This window comes from Cardiocondyla obscurior, linkage group LG04 (assembly GCF_019399895.1).
Source record: "Cardiocondyla obscurior isolate alpha-2009 linkage group LG04, Cobs3.1, whole genome shotgun sequence".
Taxonomy (NCBI): Eukaryota; Metazoa; Arthropoda; class Insecta; order Hymenoptera; family Formicidae; genus Cardiocondyla; species Cardiocondyla obscurior.
This window is the reverse complement of record NC_091867.1, coordinates 10,785,545-10,802,799: the sequence shown is the minus strand read 5'-3', so window position 1 is coordinate 10,802,799 and position 17,255 is coordinate 10,785,545. Positions and strand designations below refer to the sequence as shown.

General features: G+C 43.2%; 3 protein-coding genes across 5 annotated transcripts; 1 reads left to right on the top strand and 2 right to left on the bottom strand.

The window, feature by feature from the left end:
• The first annotated feature begins 359 nt into the window (after window positions 1-359).
• Window positions 360-5,793, top strand: Dock (SH2/SH3 adaptor protein dock). Of its 2 annotated transcripts, XM_070656253.1 has the most exons (4): window positions 360-890; window positions 2,881-3,190; window positions 3,692-4,629; window positions 5,023-5,793. In XM_070656253.1, the coding sequence occupies exons 2-4, from the start codon at window positions 3,172-3,174 to the stop codon at window positions 5,242-5,244; spliced, it is 1,179 nt and encodes a 392-aa protein (XP_070512354.1). In that variant the 5' UTR covers window positions 360-890; window positions 2,881-3,171; the 3' UTR covers window positions 5,245-5,793. The 2 variants fall into 2 exon arrangements, with proteins under 2 accessions (XP_070512354.1, XP_070512355.1); XM_070656254.1 differs by lacking the exon at window positions 2,881-3,190.
• A 202-nt stretch (window positions 5,794-5,995) lies between these two features.
• On the bottom strand, window positions 5,996-9,620 carry Drongo (Arf GTPase activating protein drongo). Of its 2 annotated transcripts, none has more exons than XM_070656249.1 (6): window positions 9,244-9,620; window positions 7,188-7,705; window positions 6,901-7,089; window positions 6,606-6,788; window positions 6,338-6,465; window positions 5,996-6,267 (listed from the first exon to the last, which is right to left on the bottom strand). In XM_070656249.1, the coding sequence occupies exons 1-6, from the start codon at window positions 9,408-9,410 to the stop codon at window positions 6,214-6,216; spliced, it is 1,239 nt and encodes a 412-aa protein (XP_070512350.1). In that variant the 5' UTR covers window positions 9,411-9,620; the 3' UTR covers window positions 5,996-6,213. The 2 variants fall into 2 exon arrangements, with proteins under 2 accessions (XP_070512350.1, XP_070512351.1); XM_070656250.1 differs by having other exon boundaries at window positions 9,251-9,381.
• A 1,633-nt stretch (window positions 9,621-11,253) lies between these two features.
• Window positions 11,254-17,227, bottom strand: LOC139102374 (uncharacterized). Its single transcript, XM_070656252.1, has 7 exons — window positions 17,100-17,227; window positions 16,266-16,957; window positions 14,580-15,711; window positions 13,663-13,925; window positions 13,273-13,571; window positions 12,690-13,171; window positions 11,254-12,538 (listed from the first exon to the last, which is right to left on the bottom strand). The coding sequence occupies exons 4-7, from the start codon at window positions 13,806-13,808 to the stop codon at window positions 12,254-12,256; spliced, it is 1,212 nt and encodes a 403-aa protein (XP_070512353.1). The 5' UTR covers window positions 13,809-13,925; window positions 14,580-15,711; window positions 16,266-16,957; window positions 17,100-17,227; the 3' UTR covers window positions 11,254-12,253.
• Between the last annotated feature and the right edge of the window lie 28 nt (window positions 17,228-17,255).

Sequence of the window (17,255 nt, the reverse complement as noted above, 5' to 3'; positions counted from 1 at the left end):
CTTATAAAACTTCTCTTCCATTGACTAATCCAATCTACGATTTAATTGATCGAGGCTAATAAAAATTGATCCAATGGAACGGACTACTACCATTGGATCTAAGCCGGAAAGATGTAAGTTTGCCTTATGTCCGATCTACATTACGTGTAGTAAGCCTTGCGCCTTAAAAAAATGACCAATCATGTCAAAGTTTCAAGAGAATAGTTAAATATAATTGGCTAGTTTTTTACTGCTATAGTTTATTACAAAATGGAGATCGGGCATTAATAAGCGCGCTCGCCGCGCGGCGACGCTGCGGGCGACCTGACGAAGTGTCGTGCGTGCGAGAGCGCAGCCGGGGATCGAGGGGGGCTGCACTTCTACCCGATATTCTTCTCGGTGCACCTCCGGCCTAAGGGTGGGTCTGTTCATCGCGTGCGGGAGGGGTTCGCGTACAAGCGCGGCCGCGAGCGTGTGGCGAATCGGCACCGTGAAGCATCGCTTCGTGCCGCGGTATCTCAGGTTTACGGGAAGTTGCGTAGAGGAAGGGCGGCTCCGCGCGTGTGAGGGATCGTCGGCCCTAGGTATCACCGACGTGCACGTCGAGGACGACGGCGGCGATCAAGAGCGGATGGAACGCGGCATACACCGCGCGCTCGTTTCCCGACTTCTTCGTTACCCTCGCAGAAAATAGCGAGAAAGAGAGAGAGAGAAAGAGAAAGGGAGGCAAAGGACGATATAAGAGAGAACGAGAAAGAGCGATAGAGTGACAGACACGCACGAGCCCCCCCGGCACGTAGGTACGCTCCAGTCGTTCATGGCTGCTGCTCGGGGGTGGGGGAAAACAAGCCGTGTAACGACGTAAGATCCCAAAAGCTCTTTATGCAGGAATATGTCAAGTTTAAAAATCGGTAAGTCCAACGTACGTCTGACCGGCACGGGCGTGCGCGCGCGCGCGCCCTCGTGCGCGTCCAGTTTTTTCGTTTACGCTTCTTGCGCTCCTCGCACGATCCGTAAGCGCGTAGGTTGTGTCGCGACTGTTTCTTTCCCTCGCGGTAAAGGGAAATGGAGGTAGAGAAGCAGACTGGCGTTTACAGGAAAGACCACGATCGCTCGCGTTGAGTCGGTGTCACCGCGGCCGACCGATTTCCCTTGCTTTACGTATCGGCCGGCGCCTTTGACTCCGGAGCAATTAATCGTGCATCGCGACCGATCGTGGTGCGCGCTGACGCGACACCGGTGCATTCCCCGTGCACGGCATCTCGCCTCGTGTTTCACGTTTCAAATGCCGTAGGCGGCTTTCGCTACTCGTTAGATTACATTCGCTGCTTATGCGACAGGGACGAGAAGGAGAGAACTCGGATGCGACTGACGCTTCCTGGTGCGACCGGCCTCGAGGTGCTACCAGCCACGGAATTATCCACGACTCCCTACTTCCGCGTTGCGCCACTTCGAGTCACGAGGCACGATTATTGAAAAGAATTCTATTACAACGCAGGGGACGATTCATCGCTGAAAAATGAAGTCCGATCGCCCCGTTTGAGTCACACGTCCGAGTGCTCTCCTTCCTCGTATTTATTTCCATCAGCGCTGCGTGACTTCGGCCTCGGTTTAATTTTGTCACTTCGAAGAATGTAGAATTCAGAGGCACTCAGGGGAAAAAAGAAAAAAAAGAGAAGGTTGAACCAAGACGAGGGTCAATCTGCATTGATAAAAATGAACGTCAAAACACTTAGAGTAGACTTCGACGGATAAAAAGAAAGATAGGAAAGCCCGGAGAAGTCGAAGAGTACCGGCGCTATCGCATTTTGTTTCGGCGAACTTTGTTGTTTTGAATTTTCTCTCTTGAACTCGTATAGAAGATTAGATTATTCAATCAGTAATTTTTTTTTTTACCGCATATTTTTCTTACTGAATAAATGCGTCAGCGATACCTTAATTCTTCGTGCGTTTTGGCGATCTTACATTTATTAGCTTAAGTAGAGTAGCATTTTTGTTTATCGCATGCGTATATGTTTGTATTATAGCACTGTGATAGATTATACAATGCCTATAGAAGGATTATTATTATATTAGCATTACCGTCACTCAATTTAAGTAACGTAATAGGCGGTATGATGATCGTTGATTTGTACAACGCTTACAGCAGTTACCAAGTAGTTTATAACATTATTAATTATCGAGTCGGATAAACTTCCGAAAACGGAGACACCTCCAATTTATTTTAAACTGTACACTCACGTATTCTCACGTGAAAATACCTAAGTACACAGTTTAAAAAAAAGAAAACCTAGAGGTATCCCTTTTTCATAAGCACACCGATCGAGTCGCTTTGCCATTTATTTCTATCAAGGTAGATTCAATTTTGATTTAACTTATAATTTAGTTTTCTTTCTAATTTTAAAATATAATGAAGAACAAAATGAATAATTCTGCTTTGATAGAACTGGGCGTAAGTTAAATAATTTTGTGTGACGTATTTAATACGACGTAGCTGTTATCAATAGAATATGATGCATGTTTTTAGAAGAATATAGAATTTTAGAAAAGTAAACTAGGCATGCCATAGAGTGAATCATCGATGTGTCAACCGACACTACTCTGTTTTTTACTGCAAAGATAATTCGTCTCGGGTTCTTTCAAGTCGTATACCAAATTACATGTATCAACCACGTCCACTATAACAAGTGCTTCGCACAGTTGACAAGTACTTAACAAAATGACCAGTTATTAAACTTCACCGGCGGTTTCGCAACTCTGCCGAGAGTTTCGCACATAGTCATTCCGAGATTATGCACTCTATGACGCGCTAGAACTCTTTAAAGTACGATAATGAAAGTCTTATACTCGCCGATCTGATAATCTTGTGCTAATGATCGTTTATTTTTGTTTTCCCCAAAGTGTTGGTAATGCACTTGCTTGCGCTACCCTTGAGAACGATGGATTCTGACCAAAGAAATCAGCAGGTGCATCAGCACTGAACAAAAAAATAAAATAAAATAAAATAAAAAGAGCAAAAACTAAATAATGAATGCCTGCTGCACTCACGCCGCCGACTCTGTACAAGCAGACTTAAGATTTGTTGAAGTAGTACGTGAGTAGCAGCTACTCACGCCACACTCAGCTGTACATACAAAATCTAAATACATATATATCGTCCATATATATATATATGTATTTATTTTTACGCACATGGCAGCCATGAAGCATGGTACGTTTTTTTATTTTTTGTACGCTTTTTGCTTTGTATGTAAAATTTTTTTTTTTTTTTTTTTTTTTTTTCCTTTTGATTTACGTATCGACGAAGTTCTCATCAGGCCTATGCAATGAATAAAGTATCACTTCGATCGTAATTCGTTCTTGTGTATCTTGGTAAATTTTGCATTTCTCTGATAATATTAGACTTTTATTTTTACGTTATTCTTCGATTATTTGATCTCGAATTAGATTGCTGCGTGAATTAATTTTTGTATTGATTGTGACAATGTCCTGCGTGTTATTTTGCGTAAAGTTACGACGGCATACATAAATCTGTTTCTAACATTCGTAAATTACTAAAAATTCGAGATAAAAAATTAAATTGTTTATCATTCATGTTTGTAGCAAATATGATATATATTAAATTATTACACGTGTGTATTAATTAAAATCTATTTCTTTTTTACATATCTTTATGTTATGTGCGATGATAATAACTGCGATATGATTTCAGGCAAGACGAGTCAAGACGACGTATGTTACGTTGTCGCCAAATATGATTACGGGGCACAAGGTGCCCAGGAGCTAGATTTACGTAAAAACGATCGCTATCTGTTGCTGGACGATTCGAAACATTGGTGGCGAGTGCAAAGCGCGAGAGGACAGGCTGGTTACGTACCGAGCAACTATGTTAAGAAGGAAAAGCCCTCGCTGTTCGATAGTATTAAGAAGAAAGTCAAGAAGGGCTCCGGCTCTAAGACTTTGCCATCCAGTAACTCGCCGTCCCGGGCGGTCGAGTCTCCTATTATGGCGCGACGTTTACCGGCCGACCCAAGCGAAGCGATCGGCACCGCGGTCGTTAAATATAATTATCAAGCGCAGCAGGCGGACGAGCTGTCTCTCGTGAAGGGTACCAGGATTTTAATACTCGAAAAGAGCAACGATGGCTGGTGGCGAGGCCAGAGCGGCACCCAAGCCGGCTGGTTCCCGTCGAACTACACCCAGGAGGAAGGCGACGCTGACGACACGCTGCACACGTACGCGATGGCCGAGAACGTGCTCGACATCGTGGTGGCTCTCTATTCATTTTCGTCCAACAACGATCAAGAGCTGTCGTTCGAGAAAGGCGACCGTCTCGAGATCCTCGATCGTCCACCGGCAGACCCTGAGTGGTACAAGGCGAGAAATAGTCAAGGACAAGTTGGACTGGTACCGCGCAATTATCTCCAGGAGCTCAGCGAGTACTTGACGCAGCCGTACCGCGAGCGTGGCATGACGAGTAGCGAAATCAGCCAGGGGGATTCTCTTGAACGGAGGCCAGATCCCGGCGATCGACCGCATCTCGTTGGCAAGCCCTGGTACTACGGTAGTATTACGCGCTCGCAATGCGACACGCTGCTCAATCAACACGGCCACGATGGAGATTTTCTAATCAGGGATAGTGAAACCAACGTAAGTAAAGTGGTTACTTCATATAAACTGGAGTTAGCAATTTACTGGTTTTCATATATTATTTCTCATGTCTTTGATTTAGTGATAATATATGAAAATAATTAGTTAATCTTCCTAAATTTTAATTAATATTCCAAAATTCCTCCCCCCGTGTAGTTATAGACGGGATCTTTTCCGGAATAAAATAATTTATCTCCCGTCGAAGTTTTTAACATTCAAAGATTTCTGCATTTATTTCTATTTATCCATATTACATAAATTTTCTTTGCATTTCAATAAAAATCTTTTTTTCTAAATTGTAATTAAAATTTAACAATTAATAAAGTACTTGGCTTATTAAAAGCAAGTATAACGTACCATTATTTATCGCTCTAATTATTGTCAATTTTTTAGATGGGCGACTATTCGGTATCCTTGAAAGCGCCAGGACGTAATAAGCACTTTAGGGTACACGTGGAAGGAGCGCTATACTGCATCGGTCAGAGGAAGTTTCACACGCTAGATCAGCTTGTAGATCATTATCAGAGGGCCCCAATCTACACTAATAAGCAGGGAGAGAAGTTGTATTTGGTGCGCCCATTACCAAAAGGCAATGCCAGTAGCAATGGTTGCTAGACGAATTCGTGCCATGAAGAGACAGTCCATGCGCTTTCAGATGTATCGCCAAGATACGCGACGCCTGCCTAGTAATATCAATATCACACATCTCGTACGTTTATACATTTAATATAATTGGTCTACTCGTATATTAGTGTTTCTCGATTGTTTTCAACATTTATACAGTGAGCTATAATTTATTACTCTAAATGAATCGGTAACTCGTATTACACTCCTCGGAGCTTCCAGACTACTTAGCAAACGAACAAAGAAACATTAATACGGCAGCTACATGAGCTAACTGACAACACAAGGCTTATCTTTATATTCATATGTAATTGTAAAACGCGAACCGACTGTTACGATTAATAATATATTACAACTGCATATAATATAGACTGCAAGTGTAATGATCAAGTAATAATTAATTATTATGCAATTATGAACGATTAAGTGGATCTCTACTCTAGAGCTATTGGTATTGAATTATAACAAAGACTAAGTGTTCATTTGTGATTTTGTATTTATATTAGAAGTTTTTAAGTAAATAAACTGTATTTAAGTGTGCATAAGACAGAATGTATAATCCTCTGATTTCCTTTGTCCATTTTCAAAAATATAAATATATATATGTATGCGTTTAAAATGTTATGCCATTGTTATATTGCAGAATTAATTTTTTTTAGTTACTTATATCGTTAAAAAAAAAGATTAATTTAAAAATCTATACCGATAAGAAATTGGAAGTATCGTCGAGTAACATTCACGATTAGTAACAAATATTAATCTTTATTAACGTGTATTATATTCATAAATAAAAGTATTACTTTTTTTTTTATTCATATAGATATGAGATTGTGCTCCTGGGGATAAAAGTTAATAGCACTAATTGCCAATAAGGTCACAATATAACAATTTGCCTAATCTAAATATATTTTAGTTCGCATTATTTGATCGTAACTCCATTAAAAGCTTACGCGTACATAATCATAAGAAAGGGTTGTTCGAATTCCTTGTCATGTTGCTGACTCCTGTACCCACCTGTAACAATGATTAACAATTAGTTAATTCAAGGAAGAATTCGTTATTATAAAAACTTCATTAAAATTACCATGAATGGATTTGCATGATATGCCGGCACCGTCGGTTGCCATACTTTGTTCGCTAGCGGCGTCATGTACTGACTTAATTGGAGTACATCTCCATTACTAGGTGCGCCGATGCCTATCCACTGCGAATCTAAAAATTAATTTCATTAATTTAAATCAATCGATAAGGATTATGAAACATAAGATAATAATAAAAAAAATTGCACAGCTACATATGTATTTTAAAGAACAGCAGTTTAAGAAAGTCTTATTTTTAAAATTGTTTCTTACCATTATTTACAGGGAACTGAGTCGGTTTAAATGGATTTGCAGGATTGCACAGAGAGCTATCGACGGATTGAGTATTATTGTTCACTACGTTTGCAGACGGCCGCCATAAGTCACCACCCGTGAAAGGGTTCGAGATGACATGCGTTTGATTATTTACTCCTATGCTCCACGTAGCGTTTGGTGCTGCAATTGAGAAATTTTATATATTCCAGTTCTACTTTTTACATTAATCAGGCAACAAGTACACAATCAATTGACAAGTTGTTATCAGATAAGCCAGGTAATTAATAATCACCATTCGAATTATTTACGTTCCACGCGGACGTAGTGCCCGTTGTTTCCTCCTTCAATTGCGTTTGCTTCATCAGCGAGTCTAAGTCTTTAAGTGCCGCGTAACGATCTTCCGAGGGTGGCGCGTGTATCCCATTCATGTTCATCGTGCCGTTTCCACCGACCTGATTAAACATTGCGGACGTTTCCATACCTCAATAATAAAATTGTTCATTATAAGATAAGCATCTCGTTATAATTCAGTTTAGATATTCCAGATAAAGACTACGGTACCGAGATATTCGTTCTTACTTTTTGAATTATTGAAGACCGGATTATTGTCGAAGTTGGCGAAGAACTGCTGTTGGGCGAACGCCTGCTGATTGACCGGCGCCGTCGCTGTCGGACAAAAGGGATCAGGAACTTTACTGAAGTCGGCGACGAAGTCCGTCGAGAAATCATTGGAATTGTTCAACGCGTCCGTGTTGCTCGATTTCTGGTTGATCGGTGCCGGCAGCGTTATAGACGTCCCCGAGTTTGGTACCCTCGGCACATTGTTCGCCGACTGTGACCTCGGCTGCGTCACCACGTTTTGATTCGCGATCGACGGATCCAGGTAGTATCTCTTCAGCTCGTACTTGGCGCTCATCAGGTCCTTCATTTTCTGCTCGTCCTTGGTGTCGAAGTTCTGGGGCGAGTTCGAGTTCATCAGGCCGAGCCATATTCTCCTACAGTACTCGTTGCCGTGCTCCTTTATGAAGTCTATCTCATCTTGGGTAAACGTCGCCATAGAGATGGACTTTACCCGGTGCGGCGGAGTCAGGCCTCGTCTGTAAAATGCAATGCGGGTTTGTAGATTAAAATTCCAGACTCGACATCCGACGTGAAGATCGAATTCACGGCGGAGGGAACGGGCAAACGTCAACGTGACATGTAAATTCATGTAAACACATAATGTTCTGCATTGTTATCCACATCTCATCTTAAAAAAAAAGAAAAAATATTATTTTTCACGAGTACAGACCTCTTTTTTTTCCAGTTCAATGTTTCTGTGTCGATTAGTTTAAAACTGTTAGGCAATATGAAACATACGAGAGCCAGAGATAGACCCAGGGACAAAGAGAAAGAGGGGAGAGTTCGCGAAAAATCAATGACTGCTTAGGAATTGCAATTACGTCATATGAATAATGTTTCTTTTTTCTCTTTTTTTTTCTTTCGGACAGCCATTCGGAACACTTTCGTCCAGCGGTCAGCCGGCGGACGCCAATCGTTAAAGCTTCCGTGACGAATAATAATGAAGCTCGCGTGTCTCTAATGCGCCGCATATGCAGCTGTGTAACGAGATTTAAAAACCCGCACGTGCGCGCATGCAGTGCAATGCGGCACGGTCCACCTCGCGCAATGCGACCTGGCCGATTGGGAAGTCGATAATCTGCTGCTCGCGTATCGCTCGCTCGCGATAGCGAGTTCCTCGGCAGGCAAATGACGGAGGAAAAAAAAGCGCGCGAGCGAAGCGACGGAGGAGAAAAAGAGAAACGAGGGAGCGCGTTCCTAACTCTTCTCGTTTCTTCGACGCGTAGCGTGACATTCCTATATTTTTTTTTTTTTTTTTTTTTTTTTTTTTGCGAGCGTTGATAACCAGAACTGCGCACAAAGAAAACGTTGACGTCGCTGATAGCGCTAACTTCCTGGCTGTCGGAAGCCGCCGACGTTTTAATGCGATGAGTCAGACTCTGCGAGCGAGAGCGGTCTCTCCCTCGCTTTCTCTCCTTCTCTCTCTTCCTCTCTCTTTCTTCTTCCTCTTTATTCCCGTCGCAGCGCAACGCTTCGCGAAGGCCTGTACACGTGTACGTCGCCCGAGGCGATTTTCGCGCGGGGAGACTACGTCGTTCTTCGCGCCGCGACGTCGCCGAGGATCGCCGTTGCGGCCAGGTCGTTCCGTCCGCTGGGTTTTTCCCACCCTCTATTTATAGCAGCCGCCGCGTTACGCGCCACGGCCAGGGTGACGATGATATTGATACGTAGACGTCCGAGACGCTGCGCGACGATACCGTCGATGGACGTGAACCACGTTCCGGGATCCCTGGTTTTTCCTTTCCGGGCTGGGTTCCAGGAAGAAGTTTGATAAGTCATCCGGTGATCGAGATCGCGCGCACCTAGCTATCTTCTCGCCGTCTGAGGTTGGCGGTTGACATTTGCCCAATGTCACGCCGCCGCAGGGGCAAAGGCGTGAGAGAACGGTACCTCGCACCGCGAGAACCATGCCATTCAGGGAAACGTCGGCGCGGGGGTTGGGGGGTTGGGGGAGAGGAGAGACGGTCTCTGCGAGGGCAGGAGCATGAGAGACGGCGGAGCCGGAGGTACTTACAGCATACCAGAGCAAGTGGTGCAGACGAACGAGCCGATCGTCATGTTGACGTAGGTCGGCCCGCGCTGGTTGCAGTCGAAGCATTCCTTGTTGCCCGGCTGCGAGACCAGTTCGCGGAGCGTCTTCAGGTTCTTCTCGTCCTGCTTCCTCTTCGTCGTGGACGCCATCCTGTGCGCGCGTATACGTACGTGCGTCGTGCGTGCGTGTGTGCGCGCGTACGCGCGCCTCCGCGCGCGCGTCTGATACGGGGAATAGGCTCGCGCTCCTCCGGGACGAAGGAGCCTACCTCGAGTAGTAGGCCGTCGAGGCTATTGCTCGCGAGCGATACCCCAGGTTACCCAGGGACCGTACGAATCGCCTATCGCGCCGCGCCTGCAAAACTGACTGCGATACGCCGCTGCGTTCGCACTCTTCTCGTTCCCTCGCTGCGCCGTCTCTTTCTTTCCCGTCGGCGGAGCGGTCGCTCTCTCTCTTTTTATCTCGCTCGCCTCTCGCGAGGTTGGCAGCCTTCGACAAGTCTCCACGCGCTCGACGTCCAATGGAAGAGCGCGGATCTTAGGAATTTTAGGCGACTCCATTTTCACTCGCTGTAAAGCGAACTTTATTGGACGCCGAGTGCATGACGTCACTGTTAAAAGAGTCAGCTGTATTATATGTATGTGTACGGACGTCACAGCCCAGAGGGCGACTTCGATCAAAATGCGATTACTTGACGTTACTTGATCGCGAATTAAATTGACCCGCAAGATTGCCTAACCCTCGAGCGACACACTATCTAGTCGCTCGATATATCCTTTTTGCTTGCACTTCGGCACAAGCGTACGGAATTTCTTTTCCAGAAATTTTATTAAACGTCTAACAGTATGCGTACGTGCATACGCACACCTTTTCGCTTGCGTTTTAACGTCGTTTTTATACTTGTAGAGTTTGGTATGCACACGTCGACAATTTAAATCTCCTGATGTCAACTCGTAAATTTTATATAAGTATCAGATTTCTGTTCGCCGAGAATCGTTACAAAAAATTCATTTCCTTACATTTCTTTTTTCTAATAATTTTTTTCTTTGATACTAAATGGTTAATATTATAAACTAAATAAATTAAATTTGTAATTAAAGGTATCAAAATATTCTAACACATTTCAATATTTTAACAATCACATTTCCTAAAACTTCTATTGGAAATTACATAGTAAAATACATGGAAGTTTAAAGATACATATTATATATTTATTTAATTACACATAATTATGTTAATTTTAACGAACTTATCGTGTACACATCCGTACATATAATAAAAGACCCCTTACAACCACATAACTAGTCTATAATTTAATGTTTTAACATGTTGACATTGAATCTTATATGTATATGAAGAACACAATTACTTTAATTAATCAAGTTAAAATTATTTTACGTTTTAATTAAATCGTATACAAATCAACGTCCTAGGTAACTCGCAACATCGCTTCAATAAAATCTAATCAAATTATAAAACTTCAAATATAAAGTTCAACAAAATGCAGAATTAACTCACACCGATTGAGCAAACCACATGTCCAAGCGAGAAACTCGCTCGTTCCTCACTTGGTTTTCTTCGCCGCGTCGTCTTTATTCTTCCATGCCAGAGTGCAAGTCCCATTTTTACATTCTTTTATTAAATCCGGACAAGGTTGATCTGCCTTGATCTCTTCTCCCTTATTCCTCAACTGCCACCACTTGATCAATAACGGTTGAATCAGGAACCTCCATATTATTAGGATTATAGGAACCGCAAAGCATGGCACGCACACCATTCTGTATCTACCTTATTTTTAATCTAAAATTACAAAGAGAAGCAATTATTATTTTTTTCTTTTTTTTGTTGTAAAGTGACAAGTGGCGGATGCTCGTCCCAGAGCTACCGCCACGGTGTCTGCAGCTTCGCGAGTTGCGGCAAACTTTTATCGCAGCTACATAATTCGCACTAGCATTAGCTCACTTCGAGAGATACGGAAAGAATTGTTCTTACCTCAGAGAAGAGGCAGAGAAGCGACGTTATATCGAGCCTTCACGGCACAGCGATCAGGCGAATGCCAGAGATCAATACGAGCATAACCTGAACGGGGGACCGCTGATAAGAAGGCTTACGTTTTCTCCGAGGACCGCAGAAAATGTGCCTGCTATCGACCTAGAGATAAGTGCTTCCGCACCGTCGACTCGCCTTTTCGAGCTCAATATTTCGCTCCTTTAACGACTGGGTCGATCTGTCACTCGCGTGATCGTTCTGCACACGTACACGACACATCCGTTACACTTCCCTTTTCCCTCGGCTTTGCCTCGCCTGCCGTTCGCTAGCGCCGCGCGCTTGCGCGACTAGGATCGGACTAGTGTCAATTAGACTTACGCAGCTTATTAACTAGTTTTAGAACGATGACCGAACTCCGGCTATCTTATAATTATGAATAACTGATTAACTTTAATCTCGTTTTAATTTTCTTATTTTTTTTTTTCCATGGTTCTAAGAAGGAAATATTAAAAAGTAAATTAAACTTTGAGATTAAAATTAAGCTGTTATAAAAATAGGCATTAATCAATGATTACCTTATAGCGCGAGGCTTACATACAATTTCGCTTTAAGTAATTTAATTGAACTGAATTAAATTTATCGAATGAAATTGATCGGAATTCGGTCGACATCGTTCCTACTCTACATAAGTACCCGTTTTATGTTATGCCGCGCGACGTCAATCTACTGATAACGTTAATTGCGCCTATCTCTGCAAAGAGATATCTATTTATCCATGTTTAACACGATCGTGATGCGTTAAGTGATTCAATACATGCAAACGAACATGGTCACAGCCACATGTCGTGATTGCAGAATCTTTCTTGGATTTTACATTTAAATATAAAAATATATACACATGTAGTATATATATATTTTAAAAGATATTGAAAAAGAATTATATATTATGAAACAAGAATATCTATGTTAAATTGCGATTTTTTTTCTTCCACTTGGCTCTCACTCACATGCTTCCAAACACCTTACGACCCCTTGTTACGGATAATGAGACGACAACGACGCTCAACACGAAGAAAATCAGACCAAAGAGAGTGGTCAGGGCTCTGCACCATTGCCGTTTCCGTTTCGCTCTCGCGATCATCCGGCCTAGACGCTCTGCCTGCGTCACGTCAAGCGTGAAATCAAAATCCTCCCCCAAACCACGAACGGCCAAGCGACGATCCCAGTCGTTTGCACTCGACGAGGCGATCGTTTCTTCGGTGGATGACCCGACGTCGCTGCACTCCAACTGCTAGAACAACGTTCCTTCGTGTAACGCGACTGTTCGAAACGCTTCAATTGAAACAAGTCGTCAAACAAAATAAATGTAAAAAATTTCTTTTTTAAATAGCTAGGCTAATTAAATAATTAAATAATTAAATAAGGTAAAGCGTACTCACCGTAGAATACTTCGATTCGACTTCGCATGGTTTCTTTCTCGAGAGGCGATTCTTTTTTATTTTACTGTCGTCCTTGCGTTTCGTCGTTCTTTCGCTTTTCAGCGACGATGCGGACTGCGCCTGATTGTATCCGTAAAGGCAACGAGGGCTAACGTAGAGTTTCGAGTTGATTGGATTTATTTTCGATGGCACGTTCTTCGCGCAGCTTGGCCATATCGATGGGTTCTTATCGATGAAAGCCCAGGATGGGCGAACATACTCGTATACGTTGTCATTCCTTGTGCCGATCTCTAGGGAAACGATACGTGATATATCGCGCAAGACGTCCTCCGGCGCCGCCGTGACGTCTCCGTCTATCACAGAATTCAGAGTTCGGGATAATTTGAGCAGCACCTCGTGCGCTCTCGACGGTGATCTTGGCGGCGGCGGTGGCGGCGACGAATAGTTGTACATGCAACCGCACTCGCGGCACGTATAAATACCTTAATAAATAAAAAATAATGAAACAAAGACGCTCCAATAAAAATCTTTAGAATAATTAAATAAAATTATTATTTTTCATTTTCAACGCTCTCGGTCGTACCTTCGTAAACCCCACCGCGATCTTCGGCGTGATGATAGATGATGGAGGGCCAAATGGGCCGTGGAATTGCCTCGCTTTCGTGTATCACCGCTAGACCTCCGTACGACGGATCCCTCGTCGACGTTGATGCGTAACAGGAATACGAACCAGCCGATAACGGCGGCGAGTGACTCGAGTAACCGGAGCTGGTCGACGTTTTGTAACATCTTCGTGGATTATTACATGACGCTGTTGACTTGCCACCTGCAATGCCGCTCACGAATTTCGAGATTTCAATGTCCGCCAAGTCCGGTCTGATCCTGAAAAATAATTTCAATAAATACAGGGTGTCCTACAGTAAATACTTATTCGGAAGTAGGCGATTAATCAACGTAATTAATCAAATTCTACCATTCAATCTCGTACGTAGGCTCGGTCGTAGGTGAAGTTGCGTAAACGCGCTTGTCGGCCTCCGCACCTTCGGGATCGATCCGACTCTTGATTCCGGGATCACGCGGGATCACCGCTCGCCTTGCTATGCCGGCACTTGGACGCATCCCCCGACGACATTCGGACGCTACCGCACGGATTGGATGCAGGCTCGTCCAAGGCCAGTAACCATCGCTGCATGCTCGATCAGCTGTGCTTCCGTCGCCGATGGACCTCGTGGCTTCCTGTAAGCCATAGCGATCAATTTCTTCTTTATCAAAAGCAAATTGTGCTTCTGCTTGCTTTACGTGTATTTATGCGTGCATAAATACACGCGTATTTCACCAGACGATCTTATCGAATGTGCGCGTGCAATGGATGATCCACGTTTCAAGGTCGCTTTCACATTCACGTAAGAAATCGGCCGACGTAAAGCGCCTATTACGTTATTCGGAACGTGTCGAACGAGCGAGCGCTAATGGAGGTCATCGTCGTCCTTTTTCTTCGAGCTTTGCGCTATTCCCGATTGCGATCGTTATCCGTTTCTCCTCTCCTCCGCGCGTTATCGGTACCCTCGGCACGCGGCGAGCAACTCCTCTCCTCCGGCGGCGTGTCAAATTTCGTCAACATGACGTACGAGGAGAAGAGAAAGCGGATGTGCGAGAATAGCCCGCTTTCGAATTAGGTCAACTTGAGTATTGGAAAGTGCCCTTTGTGTTCATTGCGTTAAATTCCGTCGCGCGTAGTCGTTCGCCGCGATACACATCCCAATTACTTGACGTCCGTCCTTCCAATTTTTTTTTTCTCTCACTCCCGTCTCAATCGCGAGATCTGGGCTCCAGCATTAACAGTTTGTAAATCAACCATTACCTCACCGTAAAAGCTACATACGTAATTACCTAGGATACATGGATCAATGTACATGCTGCAACGCATGATCGTCATACATTCCATCGTCGGCAACCAGACGACCAGCAGCCAGCCACTTTCACATCGGCGCAGCACGCTCGCCAATATTTGCGTATTAACACCGGGTACCCTGAAATAAAATAATTGTTAAATAAAACCTCGGCAAAAGAGAAACGATCTTCCTACGCAAATCGATCAACTAATACTAGCAGCGATGATCCTCAACGGACAGATCTGAATTATCTTCGCGATTACTTTCACAAGTTCCTTCGAGGTTTCGTCGGCTTGAACTGACAGTCCGCAATTCGATACAGACTATTTCTTGTTTCTAAATTAAAAACCTGTATTTTTATGTACACGCGTCACGTAACAAATATATAATCTTTTATATAATCTTTTATGTAAGTGTCAAGACAAACGGAGTGAAAAGCAAATGCAAAGACGGTATTAATTGTTCACACAAATGTAAGTTATTAAACGTGAGTCGTGGCGTTCGAGCCGGTTACGAGAATACATTTTTATGAGTTTAAAGTGATAAAAGCGCGACGGCTCGTTCTAAGCTTGTTCACGATACTGCCCGTGTTCGTAGGAACGAAAAGATAAATACATTAAAAGATAAGGAGTACAGCCTTTATGATGTCAAATCGATGACGAGAGTTTTACGAGGGAAACAGTGCGAGATTTTAGCATATTTTCTCTTTGGCCTTTCTATAACGCTACATATATGCATGCGAGGGAAGATATTACGCGCGCGGAACGCACGCACGGCGTGGCCGCCGAGTGGCGTGTCCGCGGAACGAAACCGCGAAAAAATATTTGACTCACAAACTTTCACTCGCACTCATTCAGGGACGTCGATGAAAAAAAAAAGATCGTCGCCGGCCACGCCGCCTGTGCCGCTTCACCGTTGCCTCGGTCTCGTTAGTCCCGACCGAGAGAGTCCCGAAAGATCCTTACGGCCACTTTCGCGGTCATCGAAAGTTTCTCGCGCTGATGACATCTCCATTCGTTTAGGGATTCCTAACGGAATCGTTTACAGCGTCACATTCCGCAAGCACGAGATCTTCTGGAACGTCTCTCTTTAGGTGATCCCAATGCTAGCGATCTTACGGGCCGAAATATCTGCAAGTTTGATCAACGAGTTAATAAAAAAAAAATGTTTTACCGGAATGGTTTTATTTCACCTAATCTCACCTCGTCTCCATTAGCACTAATTAAAATATCTGTATAATCTACGGTGAAGCCGTAATGCTAACAGCTCTAACCGGTACTTTCGTTTTCAAGCTGTATTCGACACGCGACTGATACGGACTGTTACTCGGGGAACGAAGGCGCGACATGCCGATTGCGACACATCAATGTACCGTAGGATCAGAAGTGTTCGGTACACGAAGAAAGTGACGATGACTTATGCCATCGTTGATTAAGTAACGCTCACGGAATAACAATAGTGTACGGAGAAATTTCTCGCGAGTAACGAAGTAATAAAATCATTAGACGGGAGATGCGTTTTCCCTCGCTCTATACCGAGCGTTTTCTCTTTTACTCGAGGGAACCGCATGCACGATAATTACTTTTAAACAGGAAAGAGGAATTTGCATCCAGTGAACAATCTTGTTTATCGGTTTTTTTACGCATGTTTGCCATGCATTGCATGATTACACGTAGCTTGATACCTTTCTTTTTCCTCTTTCTTCCTTCTCACATCCTTCTGCCTCTCATCTCTGTCGAAGATGTGCACAAATAGCAGACTTTCACACGCACATCACGTTGATCACGTTCACTACCCGCGCTTGAGGCAGTCCAAAAGAAACTGAAAGACTCCACCAGTGATCAGCGGCACGACACCGTCGTCACCGCCACTGAAATCGCCTTCTTTCGTTCCGTGGGGGATGCTCGTCTCCCTTCTTCGTTTGCCAATACATGCTAATTTGTTTCTTATTTCTTTTTAACATGCCTGTCTTGCTTTCGTACATTGGTATTTTTCTAAAAAAAAGTAATAAGGCTTAATATAAAATATTATATCCTTATAATGTTAAACCAAATTAAAAAAAAAATTAAAATAAAATTATACAACTACGATTACAATTATATTATATATATTTTTGCAACAAAAAAATGTGCAACGATATTTTCATACAAGCATTTCGAAAAGTTTTCGAGAATCGTCGTAAATTTTCTTCTCATCAAAGCCTTCAGTACGACTAATCAGAATGATAATTGGAACGATTTTGATATAATTATCCTGGCCTCAAAATTGAAACAGTACTTACACGTTTGTCGAAATTTTCCTCGTACTTTCGACGAGCTTTTTTAACGCTTCGTCTCTCGCAAACGTCCACTCACAGCGATTTATAATTATTTGTGCCTTAAATCAAACCGCAATTAAATCACTCGACACATATTTCGTCAAATGACGTCCGCATTATCCAGACAAATCAAGAAGTTAAAATAACATTAAAAAAATCACTCAAAATGTATTGTCAGCTTTGACTCTATTTTAACCTTACTTTAATGCGACTAGACGCCTCTTCTGCCTGGATGGCCCGGACACATCCCGATATCCTTGCCAATTTGTATTCTTTATCGAGAAACACGTAGCACTCTGCACAATCAAAAGTCTCGTGATTAAACAATATTTATATTCAGATTAATTACTTGGCAAC

What these genes read in the sequence shown, in the direction of transcription:
- LOC139102374 (XM_070656252.1), bottom strand. Translation starts at nt 13,808, where the DNA reads ATGCGTCCAAGTGCCGGCATAGCAAGGCGAGCGGTGATCCCGCGTGAT. An exon ending in TCGCGGTGGGGTTTACGAAG is followed by an intron (nt 13,172 to 13,272) that starts GTACGACCGAGA and finishes TTATTTATTAAG; the next exon opens with GTATTTATACGTGCCGCGAG. An exon ending in TCGAATCGAAGTATTCTACG is followed by an intron (nt 12,539 to 12,689) that starts GTGAGTACGCTT and finishes TTGTTCTAGCAG; the next exon opens with TTGGAGTGCAGCGACGTCGG.
- Drongo (XM_070656249.1), bottom strand. Translation starts at nt 9,410, where the DNA reads ATGGCGTCCACGACGAAGAGGAAGCAGGACGAGAAGAACCTGAAGACG. An exon ending in TCAGTTCCCTGTAAATAATG is followed by an intron (nt 6,466 to 6,605) that starts GTAAGAAACAAT and finishes ATTAATTTTTAG; the next exon opens with ATTCGCAGTGGATAGGCATC. An exon ending in ATCATGCAAATCCATTCATG is followed by an intron (nt 6,268 to 6,337) that starts GTAATTTTAATG and finishes TCATTGTTACAG; the next exon opens with GTGGGTACAGGAGTCAGCAA.
- Dock (XM_070656254.1), top strand. An exon ending in TCAGGGATAGTGAAACCAAC is followed by an intron (nt 4,630 to 5,022) that starts GTAAGTAAAGTG and finishes TCAATTTTTTAG; the next exon opens with ATGGGCGACTATTCGGTATC.